The 17711-nt window shown below is 48.5% G+C and overlaps 7 protein-coding genes across 7 annotated transcripts; 4 read left to right on the top strand and 3 right to left on the bottom strand.

The window, feature by feature from the left end:
• Positions 1-1754: 1754 nt before the first annotated feature.
• RhiXN_11717 (aspartyl protease) lies at positions 1755-3069 on the top strand (the record flags this gene model as incomplete). The annotated part of the gene is made up of 3 exons (XM_043331532.1): positions 1755-1858; positions 1909-2150; positions 2210-3069. The coding sequence occupies 3 exons, from the start codon at positions 1755-1757 to the stop codon at positions 3067-3069; spliced, it is 1206 nt and encodes a 401-aa protein (XP_043185042.1).
• Positions 3070-3255: 186 nt separating this feature from the next.
• RhiXN_11716 (DNA replication and checkpoint protein) lies at positions 3256-5154 on the bottom strand (the record flags this gene model as incomplete). Its single annotated transcript, XM_043331531.1, has 3 exons — positions 3256-4118; positions 4174-4986; positions 5040-5154. The coding sequence occupies 3 exons, from the start codon at positions 5152-5154 to the stop codon at positions 3256-3258; spliced, it is 1791 nt and encodes a 596-aa protein (XP_043185041.1).
• Positions 5155-5731: 577 nt separating this feature from the next.
• Positions 5732-9112, top strand: RhiXN_11715 (IBR domain protein; the record flags this gene model as incomplete). Its single annotated transcript, XM_043331530.1, has 5 exons — positions 5732-5893; positions 6215-6355; positions 6425-6481; positions 6537-8043; positions 8112-9112. 5 exons carry the CDS (start codon positions 5732-5734, stop codon positions 9110-9112), a joined length of 2868 nt encoding a protein of 955 aa, XP_043185040.1.
• Positions 9113-9413: 301 nt separating this feature from the next.
• Positions 9414-10373, bottom strand: RhiXN_11714 (phosphotransferase enzyme family protein; the record flags this gene model as incomplete). Its single annotated transcript, XM_043331529.1, has 1 exon — positions 9414-10373. The coding sequence occupies one exon, from the start codon at positions 10371-10373 to the stop codon at positions 9414-9416; it is 960 nt and encodes a 319-aa protein (XP_043185039.1).
• A 1434-nt stretch (positions 10374-11807) lies between these two features.
• RhiXN_11713 (polygalacturonase) lies at positions 11808-13629 on the top strand (the record flags this gene model as incomplete). Its single annotated transcript, XM_043331528.1, has 13 exons — positions 11808-11827; positions 11905-12085; positions 12150-12242; positions 12299-12348; positions 12411-12427; positions 12483-12585; positions 12641-12753; positions 12807-12875; positions 12930-12938; positions 12989-13163; positions 13223-13346; positions 13398-13488; positions 13541-13629. The coding sequence occupies 13 exons, from the start codon at positions 11808-11810 to the stop codon at positions 13627-13629; spliced, it is 1134 nt and encodes a 377-aa protein (XP_043185038.1).
• Positions 13630-13932: 303 nt separating this feature from the next.
• Positions 13933-14292, bottom strand: RhiXN_11712 (uncharacterized protein; the record flags this gene model as incomplete). The annotated part of the gene is made up of 2 exons (XM_043331527.1): positions 13933-14209; positions 14261-14292. 2 exons carry the CDS (start codon positions 14290-14292, stop codon positions 13933-13935), a joined length of 309 nt encoding a protein of 102 aa, XP_043185037.1.
• Positions 14293-14900: 608 nt separating this feature from the next.
• On the top strand, positions 14901-16924 carry RhiXN_11711 (amidase; the record flags this gene model as incomplete). Its single annotated transcript, XM_043331526.1, has 7 exons — positions 14901-15186; positions 15279-15526; positions 15580-15660; positions 15712-15728; positions 15790-15965; positions 16018-16307; positions 16361-16924. 7 exons carry the CDS (start codon positions 14901-14903, stop codon positions 16922-16924), a joined length of 1662 nt encoding a protein of 553 aa, XP_043185036.1.
• Positions 16925-17711: the final 787 nt, after the last annotated feature.

Genomic DNA, 17711 nt, shown 5'->3' with positions numbered 1-17711 from the left:
ATAAGGGCTATCTACTCAACGCCATAAGGGCGGGGAGCGGCCGTACGGACATATGGACAGTAGCCTTAAGGGCCTACATAAGTTGAGCGGTTGCCGGCGAGCCTCCAAGCTTTCCGATTCCCGACTTAGATGTGAAATCAGATATGGCCTCCAATCGTGGCAGGATTCCGAAAAGGATTCCGTTGCATTCGGGTGATATTTTTGTGAGGATGCTCCTAAATCCCACTGTTTCTGGGCAGAATATGAGCAAGTGTCTGGCGGTTTGTTTGCTTTCGCCGCATGAGCACTGGGCGTAGCCTGCACCGAGAATGGATCCTCTTATCGAGCGATACCCCTTCTGCAGCTCGGTAGGCCTCAGATGAACTTGGTCCGTTAATCCGAACAGATGGTGATGAGAATTCGAAGGTAAAAGTCATTATGGCTTAACAACTGTGCCGATCAGCGGAGAATTAGATTCTGTCTAACTGGCTTCCATTGATCACTGATTAATTGAATCCATTGTCACACCATGTCGAGTTCGAAAACTCCCAGAGCCTCGCCTATGAACGATCAAGAAAAACTTGATGCAATTCTTAACCGAATGTCCAAAATCAGCTTCTCCTTAGGAAAATTTATGCACTGTCTTTTTAGCGAGATTGACAAGAGAAAAGCTCAAGTCAGCTAAGGGTGTGGTATTCTGCAAACGCTCTCCTACACACGCTAAATGCGTCTCATCCTTCCTATCAAGGAAAGACCTGTGATAAGCCTGCCACACAGCCCGACTAAGCGACTTCTAATATGAACTATAGGTCTCCCAACGAAATTATTTCAACGTAGCAACTCCAAAGCTGTCCTCTGACCAGGGCCAAATTACAACAACAGATACATCTTAAGCCTACGACGATAAATAAATGAGGTGTGCATCAACCATTCTAGCCATGGAGGTCTGCGTAACGCGTGGTGGCTGTATGAAGCGTGAAATATGCTTGACAGAAACCGTAGGTTAATCCCACATATACTACGAATTACACTTTATCCTTTGTACCTTGTACGCCATCAGGTAGCGTTATACTCTAAATTCTTTTACTTCGTAAGTATAGATCTGAGAGTTTGATTACGAGGATTTTAGACTTGGTAAAAGAGTGCCTGGGATTGGCGCGTGCGCCATACTCATTGCTTCTGGTCTTGTATGATTGGTAACTCTGGAAATGTATTACTTTTTGTGTTCGCCCAGTATGGATGAGATAGTCAAACAACAAGAGAGGCAAACGAGGTGTTTGGTAGGCGTTAACTGCAATTAGACCAAGCAGCTCCTTCGAAGCCCTTGTGGCTATGAATAAAGGCCGAGGCTCGGAGTGAGCACATGGTTTAAGAACAGCCCACAACTTATCAATCAGAAGCAAATTTGGTCTATAGCATAATGATCCATGTAAAATTGTCTGGTTAATAGTAGTCGGCTAACTTCTGTTTGGTGCCTTCCCTTCAGTAAATAAGCTATGCCATAATATACGTGGTCAAGCTACTTCAGTACTCTCCACATGTCGAATGATTTAGCAGAGCTCAGTATGCGCATGGATTTCTGACAATGGCAAATCTTATACTATATTTGTCCCGTGGGGCTTCTACATGGCGTAACTGGTTTGAAATTGCGTCATCCACGCTGAAATGTCTGTGCAACGGTTCATAAAGACCCCCTCCTAAACAACACTGAGAATCATCACCTTGTATCGTCCACATTATTAACCACTCTGAGTATCGTTTGCGCTATCGGAACTATGTGGTACCTCAATACTCTTGCCTTTGGTTCGTTCTCTACTTTGGCCTTGGCGTCAGCCAGTTCCATTCACCAACTGGGAATACGTCAAAATGATCATAGTAGGTCAGTACAATCTGCAGACCCATCGCGTTCAACTAGCAAATCTCCTACAGCGAATTAAAACCTGTTACTGCTCCCATAAAAATCCTGAACACGTACTCGACAATCGAACTATCGCTCGGGACACCACCTCAAACCGTTGATTTACTATTCGACACGGGTTCAGGACCATTCTGGGTTCTGAACCCTTCGTGCGCGCAAAACTGTTCAGGTCCTGCTAATCGTTCGTTCTTTGACCCAAGCCGCAGTAACACGGCCCAGTATACGGCCGGGCACGAAACAGTCGATTACCAAGGTGCGTAACTATCGTCTTTTCAGACTATATGAAATTGACGTGATGCTGTGTATGGGTAGGAGGAACCGTTTCGGGGGATATCTGGTCTGATAAACTCACCATTCAAAATGTGACTTTTCCAACGCCTCAACGTTTCATCAATGCCGATTTCTCAAATTGGTTCGCGTTACCAGCTGGAGGCTTCGTAGGGCTCGCGTTCCCATCTATCGCGCTGGGAAACACTTCGATCTACGACGTTTTATTTCATCCAACGCAGATTCCCGACCACCGAACCGGCATTTACCTTGGAAACGCTTCGACTACAGCTTCTAATACTAGCCCTCCAACCAATGGCATTGTTACGTTTGGCGGTAGTGATGAGGAAAAGTACGGTTCGGAACCACTAAAGTGGGTCGACGTCCTTCCAGCTCCGGCAGGCGATGAATACGAAATATGGCGAGTTCCTGTCGGCGCGGCCAAGACAAGCAGAAATGGAAACTTGACCACTCTGAATATTCAACCTGGGGCCTCGGCTATTTTCGATACTGGCGCCGGTCTAATTTCAGCTCCTGAATCAATTATCGAAGAGTTGTACAACAGCTTGGGCTTCAACTATACTGCGATTACCGAAGGCTACCGGCCTTTGTGCAGCGATGTCATAGGCTACAATGCTTCTTTGACTCTTACATTTGGAGAGATCGAAGTCACTGTTACCACTGCCGACTTGGCGAGACCAGGATATACGGAAGACCAATATTGTTTCCCACCATTCAACCCATGGGACTCAGATAGGTGGATCCTCGGCAAGGCGTTCCTTCAGTCCTTTTATTCGGTCTGGGATCTTGGAGGATGGAAAGTATCTGGTGTTGCAGACGTAAAGCCACGCCTGGGTCTTTCGTACCTTAAGGACGAGTACCAGCCTCGCGTATCGCCAGTGTAGCTTCATGTACTAACACTAGAGTGACAGAAGGAGTTGCAGCATTTTTAACGCATTGATAACGTAGTCACCTTCGTTTCTACTGAATGTATGCGTGTTATTATATATGTTAAATGTGTTACGTAATCTACATGTATACGATAGCTCGGGCGAGCCTCAACAACTTCAAACTTCGACTTCACACCAGCCTTACATCTCGACCACCCCCTTCCATCCCTCGGGTTCACTATCCCAGTCATCACCCTCTCCTTCCTCCTCGTCCTCCATATCTCCAACACCCCATACTTCCCCAGCTCGGGCCGAAGTCGAGCGTCCGGCCAAAACATCCTTAGCCAACGAATCCGATCTTAGGAATTCTCGACGGGTAGAATGAAGCGAGAGGAGAGTGCGGAGATCGGACGGGAGATTGGACGCTAGGTCTGGCTCCTCATCCGCTTCGTTCTCTAGTGGTTGGGTAGCTTGAGCTTGAGAGCCAAGCGACGGTCGGGCTTGAGAGCCAAAAGGTGTTTGGGTCTGAGAGTCGGAGTGCTGGGTTTGAGAACCCATCAATGGTCCATATGGCTTCCACTCGATCTCGTTCACATCCATTTCACCATCTGAACTTTCCGCACCGTCCATCTCTACCTCTTTGTCTTTTCCTTTCTTTCCTTTTGACCTCGAGTTGTCTCCTCTTGATTTATTGTCGAATCTGGATTTAGTAGAAGAAGGTTGGTCATCCTGCATGGGGAGGGGTGGTAACAAGTCGAACGGATTCGATACAGTTTGAGAAGACTCCTTTTCCTTTTCCTTTCCTTTCTCCTTCCCCTTTGCCTTCTGTTTCGTGGGCTCTGGCTGAGGTTTGCCAAACCCTTTCTTGAGGTGTGAAAAGTCTGTCCCGGGAGCCGGAGCATCCCACGTATCTTGCGTCCATTTCCCAAATGCTGGCAAGACTGGTCGAGTCCCAGGTCTGGCGGGAGGCTCCTCGTCCTCGTCCGAATGAGACCGCGTGGATGTCCAATCATGATCGGGTTCGGAAGGAGGCGGGGGTGGCGTACTCCTTAAACTTGACATATCTGTAGTAAAAACTCATGTAAAGGATAATGAGCGCCAAGGAGACTTGGTACATACCGTCAATGAATGAAGTTGTATCCCCACCTCCGCCTTCATCGCCCATAGTAGAACCACCAGCAGTGCCCTCATCATCAAACAAACCCGTAAATACCCTCCCGTTCACCGTTGTGGCTCGCTTCTTCTTGGGCGAGTCGACAATTTCATCTTGATCCTCTTCTTCCTGTTCATCCTGAGTAGATAGAATAGACCGTACGGCACCAAGTTTTCGTCGTTTATCTCCAGGTGTAGCAGGGACCTCTTCTCCTCTCATTCGTTTACGTGCTTTAGTCCGGGGTGTCAGGAAGGGTTGGGTTGACGGAGATGATGAGCGGGGCTTGGGTTTAGATGGTGTCCGGAGGTTAGCTTTCGAAGGAGATTCGAAAGGTTTAGTGGGCGATACACCTCCTACAGATTTGGTTGGTGACGTGCGCCTCGAGCGAGTTGGTGAAACAGGGTCCGGAGCCGCGAACGGATTATCGTCATCAGAGTCCGAGGCCAGCATTGAAGGGAACACTCGTGTCTGTGACTTCGCGCTAGAATTAAACGGTATAACTCGGGAAGATTGGGCTGAAGTGTTTCGTTTCGCGGTGGATAGGTTTGGAGCAGGAATTCGATCGTCAGAACTGGACGAAGCTTTCCTAGTTGGTTGCTTTTTACGCGCTGAGAAGGGGGTAGAAGGTGCTTTCGATGCGCTCGGTACAGGTAGAGTTTTTGGAATTAGGGACCGGGATGGGCGAGGGGGTGTACTTCCATCGTCGTCTTGTTTGTGGGGTATATCTTTCGAAGTTTTAGGAACCTTGAGCGAATCTTGCCAGATTTTGTATTTCGCCTCTTGAGGTTTGATTAGTAAAATTGGCAGAAGAAGTGAAGAATGGTATACGCACGCATCTCTGGGTTCTTTCTCAACTCATCCTTGCCCGGATCACGCCCATGTGCGCGTCGATAAGCGCGTTGCCATTCCTTAATCTCGGCTTTAATCTTTGATATATCCGTCGACATGATTGGGCCACAAATATTAGTTGGAATATATACTATTGTCGATCAACGAACCCGTGCATGGAAGAGACAAGGAGACAGCGAGTAAGTCACGTGGCTCGTGTCATCATTACAATTTCACACTCCAGCAGGGTCAGCGCAACGAGGCCTGTACCACCACACCCTCAGCAATTCCTCCTCCGCTACTCCACCTTTTTATTAAATTTTTGATCTTGTAGAACCAAATAGACGCCGAGGTGAGATTGGGATTCTTCGTTTGCGCTTAAATGATTCACAATCCACTCTGCTGCTCTGTATTTCCTTTCCTCGCTTATTTGCGTTTGCGTCTTAAAGGCACGACCTTGATGCTCATGACGATGAGTGCAGATAGACAACGATACAGCTACAAGTGCGGGCTGAACTAGACTAGACCAAGTCTTGGTGACAAGGTGAATTTCCAACAGTACATCACTGTGAGTGGCTAAACATTTCACTGTAACGCATGCTCCAAATACCGGTTGCTGACCTTACTAGCGCTTGTTCTTAGCCACACCCGCCAACTTTTCGAGTGGCGATTGTTATTCATAAACATTACTTGAGAATGTCCGAAACTACTGGTGCGCCTCCGCGCGGTACAGGACGAGGCCGACCCAGGGGGAGATCGCGAGGAGGAAGGTATAATGGCCCTGCTCGACCTATGCGTCGCGACGGACCACCCGCCAGGTCTGAAACTCTGACAGAACCACCTACAGACTCTCCCGACGTAAGCGGTTACAAGCTCAAGTCCTCGATATGCTTACCCACGTATTTCTGTCTAGCCGTCGGCTCTCCGACTGCAAACAAATGAGCAAGCTCCGAGCGCTCCCACTCCACCTAATCCCCTCTCGACTTGTCTTTACCTCCGAAGCCCGTAGGAACCATGGAGGCCACAGAGAGAAATAGAGGTCGAGGTTATTCGAAGAACCGATTTCCAAGGCCTCGTCAACCCCCAAGTGTAGATCAGCCATCTACGAGTGAAAAGCAGCCACCAGAGGCAAGATATCATCCCAGTCGAAAATAATTGGAAATTAATTACGTGTGATAGGTAACTCCGGCTCCGAAAACCACAGAAGGTCCTACCCCGGTTCCCAGCACGAATCCACCGGTCGAAAGGTCTGGGAGGGGCCGAGGTTCTAGGAATTTCCGACGAGGAGGCCGCTCGGAACCGAGACCACGACCAGATAAGGTAAGCCCAACTTGACTCGAGCTGCCGCTCACCCCGCATTGACTCAACTTTGGTCATTAAATATAATAGCAGCCTGCACGAGACGCCCATACTACTCCTACCCCGCGTGAGCCGAGCATGGAACCTGTATGCCCCTTTCGGCGGTGACCTGAACGATTATTAATGCCTTTGATTTGTTTAGGACTCATCGAGCTCCTACTCTTCGTCAGTTCAGACGCCCACCCACCCTCACTCGACCCTTGCTCCAGACGAGCCTTCCCCGTCACATTCACAACCCGGCGAGCCAAGGAACAAAGGAAAGGCGCCAGAAATCCAAGAACCCCATGTTAGCTTGGATCATTGGGCGGAAAGTGCACCAGACGAAGAGATGTGGAAGCCGGATGACAGCTGGGAATCTAGCATCTCCACAACCTCTATTATCCTCGGTAGTCCTGCCTTTTCCAAGGCTACCCCTTCCAAAGCTCTCTCTTCCGGTGGCGCTACCCCTTCCAATGAACCTGCCGGCCCAGCTCACCCCATCCAGCCACCAATAGAAGATTCCCCTACGTTCATGCGCCGAGTGGGGCTCGCATATGTGCTTCTTGGTCCGGGCGCTAGTGTTCAAGCAGTGTTCACCGACGCCGAGTCGCCATGGGTCATGCTCTCTAACCTTCCTCGACACATACGAAAACACAACTTGTACAATCTTCTTGCTGCTTTTGGCCCAACACGAAGTGTCAGGATCTACGAACCAAGAAGAGAGACCAGGTACCTCGCAAGCGCCCGTATCTTGTTCGAACGCCACGAGCAGGCAAGGTATGCTGTGGACCATTTGCAAGGGCAGATGCTTTTGGGGCGGCCAATAGTGGCTCGGCTGGACACCGATGCGTCTGGCGGATTTCGTTCAAAGCATATTCCAGGAATAAACGATGACTCCGCAGCGCCCCCCGCAAAACCTGAAAGCTCTCTAATCGCAAACGATCCAACGGCCATCATCAAAAGTGCTACGGTCAAAGTCACCTGGTTTGCGCCAACCTCGACGGTCTACGTCACATATGCCACGGCCAAATACGCAATGGAAAAGGTCAAGGAGATGAACGGCCGGACGTTTATGAACCGGCGAGTCAATATGACCCCCATGTTCCCGGAAAAAGAGAGCAACTCGGAGAACGCCAGAGAACAAGCAAGGGAGGCTGGAGGGTACATGGTTCGTATCACCGGTCTCATGGGCGACCCCGAGATGGACAAGCTGCGCCGATTTGTGCGATCCAACGATGTCGTCGTACATCCGAATTACTCATCCGAAGCTGGGTTGCCGAAGCTACGAGAAGAGCTGGCGGACGTTGCCCCCCTCGAGTCGTTCCGCTTGATGCCTAATCGGCGGGATGACCTCAAGTTCCATGCCATGGCGCAGTACACCACTCCCGCCGCGGCTGCGGCTGCCGTCAAAGTCTTCGAAGGCCGAAAGGGCGATTATCTCGGTAATTCTCCAATCTGGGTTTCGAGGCATTTAACGGTCCGGTACTCTATTTCATCCAAGCTGGCCGAGGTCCTTCAAGGGGAGATCAATAAACTACACTCGTGGGCGATCGATGATCCCGATCTGTACGTCCGCCAAACGGAGGATCAACATAAACCCGGGTTCATCCAGCTATTGCTCGCCGGGAACGACACCAGGCAACTGGTCGCCGCCAAGTCTCAGCTCGACCGTGCATTAGGAGGAGTTCCTCTATCAACCGTCGATGACGTCAAAATTGGGATTCATACTTTACGACAGAAGAAGGCGCATCGTTTTTGGAGAGTGTGGCCAAGTCATGCAAGATCTGCGCACGGGCGGACAAGCGCACGAACTCGATCCTGTTGTTTGGACCTCGATACGCGAGGGAAGAGGCCAGCCAACAATTGCGGGCCAAACTCGTTAGCCATTCCCGTCTACGTCGTATCGTGCGTCTCCAAAAGTCCGTGTTCACGCGTTTAGCAAAGGGCGGCATCACAATCCTCCGTGATCTCGTGGGCAAGGGGAGCCTCTACGTTGACCTTTTGGACGAGACCTTGACGTTTTATGGTGACGACGAAGTCGTTCGGCGCGTTCAACAGGCGCTTGATCTCATGTATTCAGAAACCGGCTCCAAACTCCGACGCAAGTCAGACTGTGTAGTATGCTTCTGCCGTCCCGAGAAGGCACTGTTGTTTTCGTGCGGACATCATTACTGCAAGAGTTGTTTCTCGCAGTACGTAGCATCGGCTGCAGAGAATCGGACCCTTCCCTTGTTGTGCGTTGGCGACGGGTGCAAGGCTCCCATACCTCTTTCGATGATCACGCTACATGCGAACCAACCGGACCAAGAAGCTTTATTCTATACTGCGTTCCAGGCGTATGTCACGGCCCACCCCGACCAGTACCGATACTGCCCCACTCCAGATTGCCAATACATTTATCGCGTTGGGCCCGAAGACGCAACGGTGCAATGCAGGCTCTGCCTCTCGAATATATGCACTCATTGCCATGTCGAACAGCACGAGGGGATCACCTGTGCGGATTACAAGGCCTCGCATGACGATTCCGAAATCCAAAGGTCCTTTGACCGGTGGCGAGCAACGCACAACGTCAAGCCGTGCCCCAACTGCTCGGCGCCCATCGAAAAAATCGCAGGGTGCAATCATATGATGTGCTCTGCCTGCAGAACGCACATGTGTTGGGTTTGCTTGGCCGGATTCGCAAAAGGCGACGAAGTATACGATCATATGCGTAAAAAACACGGCGGGATCGGGCTATAATCCCATTTTTCTCTTATCTTTTGGCCAAGACGTATGTTGCTTGCCTCGCTTGTGGAAATCCGGCGATAGTGGTGATGACAGTGGTTTTTTTTACAGGTCGTGGCCAGTACCTTTCGATATCCCCCAGCTCGACCAGCTTGCGTTTGTGTAAAAAAAGTGGATTTTTTTAATGCGGATCTTTTGTGTGTTCATATAGTATTGCTACAATGATGTACGTTTTGAATTGGGACTGCACACTATGTTTAAATCAATAAACTGAATATATATGCTTGGGATCGGACATTTTTTTGATATGGTATAACTACTCTGCCAATTTACGAAGGCCTTGCAACGACATTTGGATTCCCATCCGCCCGTACGCCTCCATATCCTTCCCTCCATGTTCGAGCTCCTGGACGCCCCTAAAAGTGACTTCGATAACCCATATCAAGCTCAAATGTAGGTCGTAAAACATTCGTCGGATGCGCTCTGATGCCGTTAGCTCTTCGGGCTTATAAGCGCCATAAGCTTCCACGAGCGCAGCGGGTGCCATCAACGCACGAAACGTAGTTTCCATCAACGGGTCTCCCCATAAAGCGCGTTCGTAGTCGATTGTACCTGACACAGAGCCTCCAGATTTCTTTTCCGAGTCGGTAAAGGAGATTAGAACATTCCCATCCCATTGGTCCCAGATGACAAGTTTCGCCTCGGTTACTTCATCAAATGCGGACGCATGCAAAGCGAGCAAGTGCTTGATTTCTTCGTGTGGAATATCAGGTACAGATGCGTCCTGAGCATCTGAGAGAAGGTTGAGAATGAAAGCAGCAAATGCTTCCCTCCAGGTAGAGTACCGAGGCGCGTCGATTGCGCATAGTCCGAATTCAGAAACGGGCCCGCCAGGTCTATCGTCTCCTGATTTAATGCGGGTAATTTCATTGCAGAATCTCAGATGCTGACCCATTGCTTGATCGATTCTACGCTCGTCGTTTTTATCAAGTTGCTTCCGAACCTGATCGAGGTTTTCGCCTGGAATAAAATCGATAATGGCGTATGGTGCTTCGATGAGTTTACAGCTCTCATCGAACTTGTGGACTTTAGGTACTCGAAGAGGGGTCTGATAATTAGAAAGTATTCCTAGAACCCGGACTTCTGCGTCGAGGATATTGCGTTCGTAACGTAGAACTTTGACACTTGGGTTGGGTGCAACTTTGAGTACCCATTGCCCGTGTTCAGTGATTACGCGATAAACAGCATTGTAGCATCTAGGCGTAGTGAGGGACATATCGCATTATTTAAGCACAGCTTGAGCTTACCCACTAGCGAACTCTTTTATTAAAAACTCTCGTGGACTATTCCCATAGAATTCCATAGCGATGCCTCGAATCTGCGACTCTGTGAGCCTGTACTTGGTAATACTTGTAATCTCAGTCGTCATTTGGTAAAACACCAGTATTCAAGACAAGTCACGAAGAGGTCCTAATGTAAAGACACGGGATAGTACCCTAATTTATTGATTGGTCGGAATGCGTCGCTAGGGTTAGCCTGTGTCCTCTGCAGCGGGTAATTCAGAAATGACTCGGAGTGTTAGATGGGTGCACATGTGATGGCCAGGGCCGGCTTGAATTTGGAGAGTCGAACTACTTTCCACATGCGCAATCGCACGATCCGGCTTGTCCTCGGTCAGACGTTAGGTGATCACCAGCGCCCCCAGTGGCACCATCGTGACGCCAACCTGATAATTTGAATCATTAACTAATTATGTTATAACCTGTCTAGATTACCAGAACCTATTAAATTGTGCGCTGATATGATGCATATATTGCCAGACACTTTTGTAGAAATATCATGTATATAGTAGTAAATACAAGAAGAATCTGGAATGTACTGGAACATACATGTAATCGAGTCAAGCGACGATACCTAGTCATATACTAGATGACTTGACTATAATGTAAAGGTATAAATACGGGTGCATTCGACCGCATAGTACCCCACCCTCTCTTTCTCTCTATTCATACTACTGTCTTTACTATCGTTTTGTATTCATATAGTTCTATTTACAAACTTATTCTTTCTACAACTTTGTTCACTCTCCCCGTCCGGGGCGCGGTGCACCAAAAAGGAAGGACACATCATATTGCAATCCAGTTCATTACCTCTGATACCAATACTTTAGTAAGCATATATGTCTGAAAGCGGGATAGACTATTCTTAGTCCACAGGGAGGGCTTTGCCGGAAGCTCATATGTATTTTACTGCCTGTGGCTATAATACGTTCCCAGAGACAGGATAACCTTAGGACGGAATCCGATGAATAACAAGGTTTCCTATTATTACAGCATATTACTATGAGAGATTGCTGTGATCAATTATTGAAGGCTGAAGGCGAATTTCGTCAAGTTCGAGGACCAGATGAACAACCGTGGCATACGTGTCGTTCTTTTTCATAACCAGATGCTAAATGAACATGGATCTCTGGGGTTAGTGAGTCGATTTGAATTTTTTGATATCAACTGCAAGGTAGACTTGTAAATCGCCCAAAAATAGCTGACTTGACTACGAATCTGCATGTGCGCATCTATGCTTGTCAGATCATGTGCGACCAAGGTGCTGACAATGTGCAAATGTTTCCATGCACACCAGCGGGCCGGCGGACCCAGCCCGTCGAAAAGAGCACGAAAATAACTTCGGAGCCCGACCGAGAGCCTCAGTAATAATGGCACCGCTGGCTCCCATGTGCGTATAAATCTGGTGCGAGTAACACAGAATTTTGGCACAACAAATCCTGGGCCTTTCATCTCTATCAATCTCAGTATCAACATCAAATTTCAACGCCAAGTCCTCGCTTCAATCATGATTGCCACTGTACCAGTCCTGGCGCTCGTTGCTTCTGTACTCGGAAACCCGCTACCCGCCTCTAGTAACCTTGAAGTTCGGGACAGTTGCACTATCAACTCCCTCTCTACCGTTGGAGCTGCAGAGAAATGTAGCACGGTAAGTTTCCGCTCCCACGCCCAGAAGAGTATAGTTACTGAAGATATCGGCTGGGCTTCCCAAGATCACAATCGATGCATTCAACGTTCCCGCTGGAGAAAAGCTCGTGATCAATGCGCCAGATAAGGCGGTTGTCAACTTGAAGGGTAACGTAGTGGTGCGTTCAGCCATCAGATATTTTGATAGGACACCCCTGATCTTTCAATTTTATAGTTCGAAGCCGATACAACATTCAAGACAACCGGGCCATTGTTCACTTTATCGTAAGCGTTTTTCTCAATCCCCCTTCTTATGATACTTACAGGGTATAAAAACACTTTTGCAGCGGAACTGGCATTACCTGTAAGTATCTCATCAGTTGCATGAAGTTCTTGTATACACTAACTTTCTTCAAAAGTCAATGGGAACGGGTTCACTATTGATGGTCAAGGAGCCAAGTACTGGGATGGCCAGGGAATCTCTTCGTCCGCTAAGCAAGCCAAGCCGCATCCTATGATCAAGTAAGCCATTCATTTAGAGACTTAAATATAAAACTCAACTATAATACCTCGATAGGCTTAGCTGCAGTGGTACAGTCGAGAACTTCAAGGTTCTCAACTCTCCGGCTCAGGTGTTCAGCATGGGCAACGATGCTGCTCTTACTGTGTCCAAGATCACCATCGATAACTGTAAGCTAGAGTCCTAAAGGATATTATATGCGCAAATCCAACCATTTTTCTAGCTGCAGGAAACTCTGCAAATAGCTTGAGCGGTGGCAAACCAGCAGCTCACAACACCGACGGGTTTGACGGTAAGTTCAGATTAATTGGTAGACTGTATTGTATCCTCTCATACTTTGCTCTAGTCTCGACTAGTGATGTTACATTCAAGATAGCATAATTACCAACCAGGACGATTGCTTAGCTATTAACAAAGGATCGAATATTATATTCCAGAACAACAAGTGTACTGGAGGTCACGGTATCTCGATCGGATCGGTCGCTAGCGGGTCAACCGTGTCAAACATCCACATTACAGGCAATACCATAACCAATAACGTACAGGCTCTTCGTATCAAAACTGACGCGGACGCTACAAGGTATGTTGTTGTTATCGATGTGGGCGATTGCTCAATGGGTTCTCATACGGATTTCGTAGTGGATCTGTTAGCGGGGTAATTTACAGTGGCAACACTGCTACTGGATGTACTGAATACGGGGTTATCATTGACCAAAGCTATCCTGATACTCTTGGTACCCCCAAGGGGGGTGTCAAAATATCGGTAAGCAAGTGCTCTATATCCTCGGATCTCCTCTCATCCTTGATGAACCAGGGTATTACTTTTACGGGGACAAACACCATTGCAGTCGCGTCTTCGGCAAAGGGTGAAGTTGAAGTCAACTGCGCAAAAGGCGGTTGCACTGGTGAGTCTCAGACCAACTTCCACCATGACCATAGCTAAATAATCATATGTAGGCACCTGGAATTGGGCGGGACTCAAGGTCTCTGGGGGAACTTCAGCCGGCTCCATCGCTAACGCCGACATCACAAACTTTAAATTGTGAAATACCAACCAGCAGAGTTCTGCTACTATAGCTGTAGAATAGGGCTCCAATAGCCGCTTCCAATTCATCATATTCCGTTATATATCTAAGTGCACTTAAATACGATACATGTAATAGTAACTTCTCGTGTCGCCCTGATAATTACGACACCTAGTATCTTTTCTCAGCACTGGGAGTTCTGTTTACAAGGTACTTGCGGGGTGTGAGCCAGCCCACTCATATCCTCACATTCCCATTTTAGCGCAAAATTTGCACCATCAACTTGCGAGCCCAGAGAGTTGACTGTATATCAAGACCGTCTCTTCATTTGGAGCCCGTCGCGAGCACTTGGGTTTTGGGAGCGGTTTCTCCATCCCTCAAGCCGACCTGGCTGCCTCGGCGTCCCCTCGGCGCCCCTTCCTCCTCGTCTGACTGGTCCGTGGGCTTCTTTGAGTCCCACGAGTCGTTCGAGGGGCTGGCCAGACTCGCGGTCGGCGCCCGCGGTTCACCTTCGCTGCTTCGCAGCCGCGGGAGTTTCCCAAAGTTTACCAGTCTGGGTCTTGTGGCCAACGCGGGCGAGCGGGTAGAGAATAAGTGGAGGCTTATACGATAAAAAATATTTGTCTACGGCCGCCGGCTAAACTTTACGCACATACCATAGCTCGGGGGATTAGAAATCGACATTGCGACACGCCTCCTTAAACTCATTTTGTCAAGAAATTGACTCATATGCATGTGTTTGTAAATATTAAAGTTGCACAGCAATGAAATGCGAGTTCAAGATAGCATCATCTCTACTTCGAACGAATATGTATGTTCAAATCCCGAGTTGGCTTGGAGTCATTATATGCACATGAAGTTGAAGCTTCCAATGATAAATTTATTTACTCCGATGCTTTTTACGTATATTCCATCGTGTACCACCCTCTTTTATCCAGTTATAAGTTAGGATAATGCTGCCATCTAACTTTATTACTTCGTATATCCGACAGCCTTGGTCAATAAATCCCCTAGAGTGCACCCCAGCTGCACTTCTATGAGTTTAGCCTAACTTACTTACCGATCAGCTATTGACAGAGAAACGAAGAAAAAAGCACACAACCCCATGCTTTATTTGATTATTTCATTGATATTTGTCAGGTGCTCTTACTGGGAGAAAAAACGTAATTTGGCAAACTCTAATGTTTGGCGATGGCCAAGAGCGAGTACATAAGCCCAGTCGCCCACGCTCTCTTGTACTACATTATTTGTATCCAAAAGTCACTACTGTTACTCCTTGTTCTTGCTCTAAGATGACTGTCAGCGAACACCCGTCCACGTTGATTTCTTCTGAGCATCACAATGACTCGAACAATTCCAAGTTGGCCAAAAATACTTGGAAAGTCACCGCCGCTCTCAAACGCGACGATCGAGCGAACCGACTCAAGCCCTATGCTCACTGGGGCTTGGCCGAACTCGCCCCCCCATCATCTCAAAAGAACATTACGTCCCTTGTTCATACTCGCCTTACTGACAGGGAGCGCTCTTTCCTTGCGATCGATGCGACCGATCTTGCCCAGCGTCTGGCCAGTAGAGATTGTACTGCGCTAGAAGTGACCACAGCGTTTTGCAAAGCGGCCTACGTGGCCAGGAGCTCACGAACTGTCTCACTGAAGTGATGTTTGATCAAGCTTTGGCTCGAGCCCGGGAGCTAGACACGCATATATCGGCGACTGGGAAGGTAGTTGGGCCGCTGCATGGTGTGCCAGTGAGCATCAAGGATCATATTGCCGTTAAAGGAGAGGATACTGCTACTGGCTTTGTTGCTTGGGCGGGACGCAAAATTGCAGAAGAAGACGCAACTATCGTTCAAATTTTAAGGCAGGCCGGAGCTATCATCTATGTCAAAACAACCAATCCCCAGGCCTTATTTGGTTTGGTTCTTATTCCCGAGTCAACAAACGCAAAACTGATATATGTGTACTTTCTTAGCTCTCGAGACCCGGAGCAATATCTACGGTTCCACAAGTAATCCTTATAATCGTGAACTTGGCTGCGGCGGAAGTAGCGGTGGTGAAGGAGCACTGATTGCATCCCGCGGAAGTTTGCTTGGAGTTGGAACAGATATTGGAGGCTCTATTGTAAGTGGTGACAACATCGTATAGTATCTATGGAGTGGTGTCTGACCTATCACTATTACAGAGGTATGTTGGAGTTCACACCGTCCTGCTCAGACATATACTTATACCCACTTAATGACATCAGAGTACCGTCAGCCTGGTGCGGGCTATACGGGCTAAAACCCTCAAGTAATAGGTTACCCGCTTCCGGCTTATTGTCACCATACCCAGGGTTCGATAATATACATGTGGTAATAGGTGAGCTATAAAAAATTATCTTATTCAAAAATTAATTGTGGATCACGTTTAGGTCCGATGGCACACTCTGCGAGGGATCTTGAGCTATTCTGTAGAACGATTTCTGACTATGAGCCATGGAGTTTCGATTTTGGTACCTTATCTGTTCTTTGGAACTCAAGCGTCACCCAGCGCAAAGAAGGCGACAAGTTGGTGATTGGATTCTTCACCGATGATGGAGTAGTTGCGCCTCACCCACCTATCATTGAACGTCTACACAAGACCCGAGACGCGCTTATTGCTGCAGGTCATGAAGTTATTGATTGGGTACCAATGGATCACATGCAAGCATTTAAACTCATTGTACGTTCAAATCAGCCTAACAAATTTTGTCCCTTCTCAAAGGTTCATTTCAGGCAGAACTATTCTTCCTCGATGGTGGAGAGGCTATACGTGCCGTTTTAGCGGAATCGGGTGAACCTGCAATCCCACCTCTCGCCCGTCACTTACCAGATTCGAAGGAGGCAGATACACATACCCTAGCTCAATCTTGGGCAGCCAACGTCCAGCGCGACCAGTTCCGAGCACGTGCATTGAAACACTGGAACGACACCGCACTGCAGTCTAAGAGTGGTCGACCAGTCGATGCGATCCTTTGCCCAGTAGCACCTACCCTTGCGCCTCCTTATGACACTACGCGATGGGCAGGGTATACAACCTACTGGAATCTGCTTGACCTTCCATCAGTAGTCTTTCCATCGGGAGAACCGTTTCGCGCAAGTACTTGGGAGTCGACAAATAGTTCTCCAAGCGATGAACCTCGAAACCCGATTGATGCGTTTGTGAAAGAACAGTGGGACCCTGAAGCATTTGATGGTGCACCTATTGGCCTTCAGCTTGTGGGTCGTCGATGGCAGGAGGAAAAACTACTGGCCATGCTGAAAGACGTTGAAGACGCGGTGGTTAGATTTGAAAAGTGATCATGTATCCAGTAGTAAGAAAATATAGCTGGCCAGCCAAGTCTTTATATGATAGTTCCGATTAGCTTAAGAAAGCGTTGACCATCGGTCGATTTCCCATTACATTTATAACTATATGCTCACTGGGTGATAGACAACCCAGAGGTCGCGGCCAGAACCACAACTATGAGGTGGGGCAATGTAGCCGGCGGAGCTGCACGACTAGCACTGGGCCTAGGAAGCCGGGGCCTTCGCCGAGATCACATGAGCGCCGACTCACCGAGGGGTTGCAAACGTCGACTACGCCCGGCTGATGGACAATTTGAGCAACGTGCTCATTGTATTTCTTCCCACCCCCCTATCCCTGTCACCACATCTGCCGAACGCAGGTGGCCCACCCTGCTTGTGAGTTGTGCTCACGTCTCGGGCGCCCATCCACCACCTGCCGGTTGCACCCGGTATCGCGGTGGCAGGCTGCCCATGTGGGCATGCACGCATAAATGGACAGGTCTTGAAAGCGAGAGGCCCTATGCCCAGTATTTGTCGACCAATCACAACGCCATGGGCTAGGCTCATGATTGATTCAAGCGCCTTGCGTCGATTAAGAAGCTATTCTATTCTCGCTCTTCTTCGCTGTCTTAGTTGGTAAATCAGAGGTCGCTAGCGAAGCTCGACTGCTGAATTTGAGCGCATCCTCAACCAGAATAGAACTATAGCCAAGTGCGCTCTGGATAGGTCCAACTTGCAAGTTGAACGGGGACGCCATGGCCAGGTTAGAGCAGATTCAAATTTATTGTTCTGAGTGTTT

This window comes from Rhizoctonia solani, chromosome 12 (assembly GCF_016906535.1).
Source record: "Rhizoctonia solani chromosome 12, complete sequence".
Classification (NCBI taxonomy): domain Eukaryota; kingdom Fungi; phylum Basidiomycota; class Agaricomycetes; order Cantharellales; family Ceratobasidiaceae; genus Rhizoctonia; species Rhizoctonia solani.
This window is presented reverse-complemented; position numbering and strand designations above follow the sequence as displayed.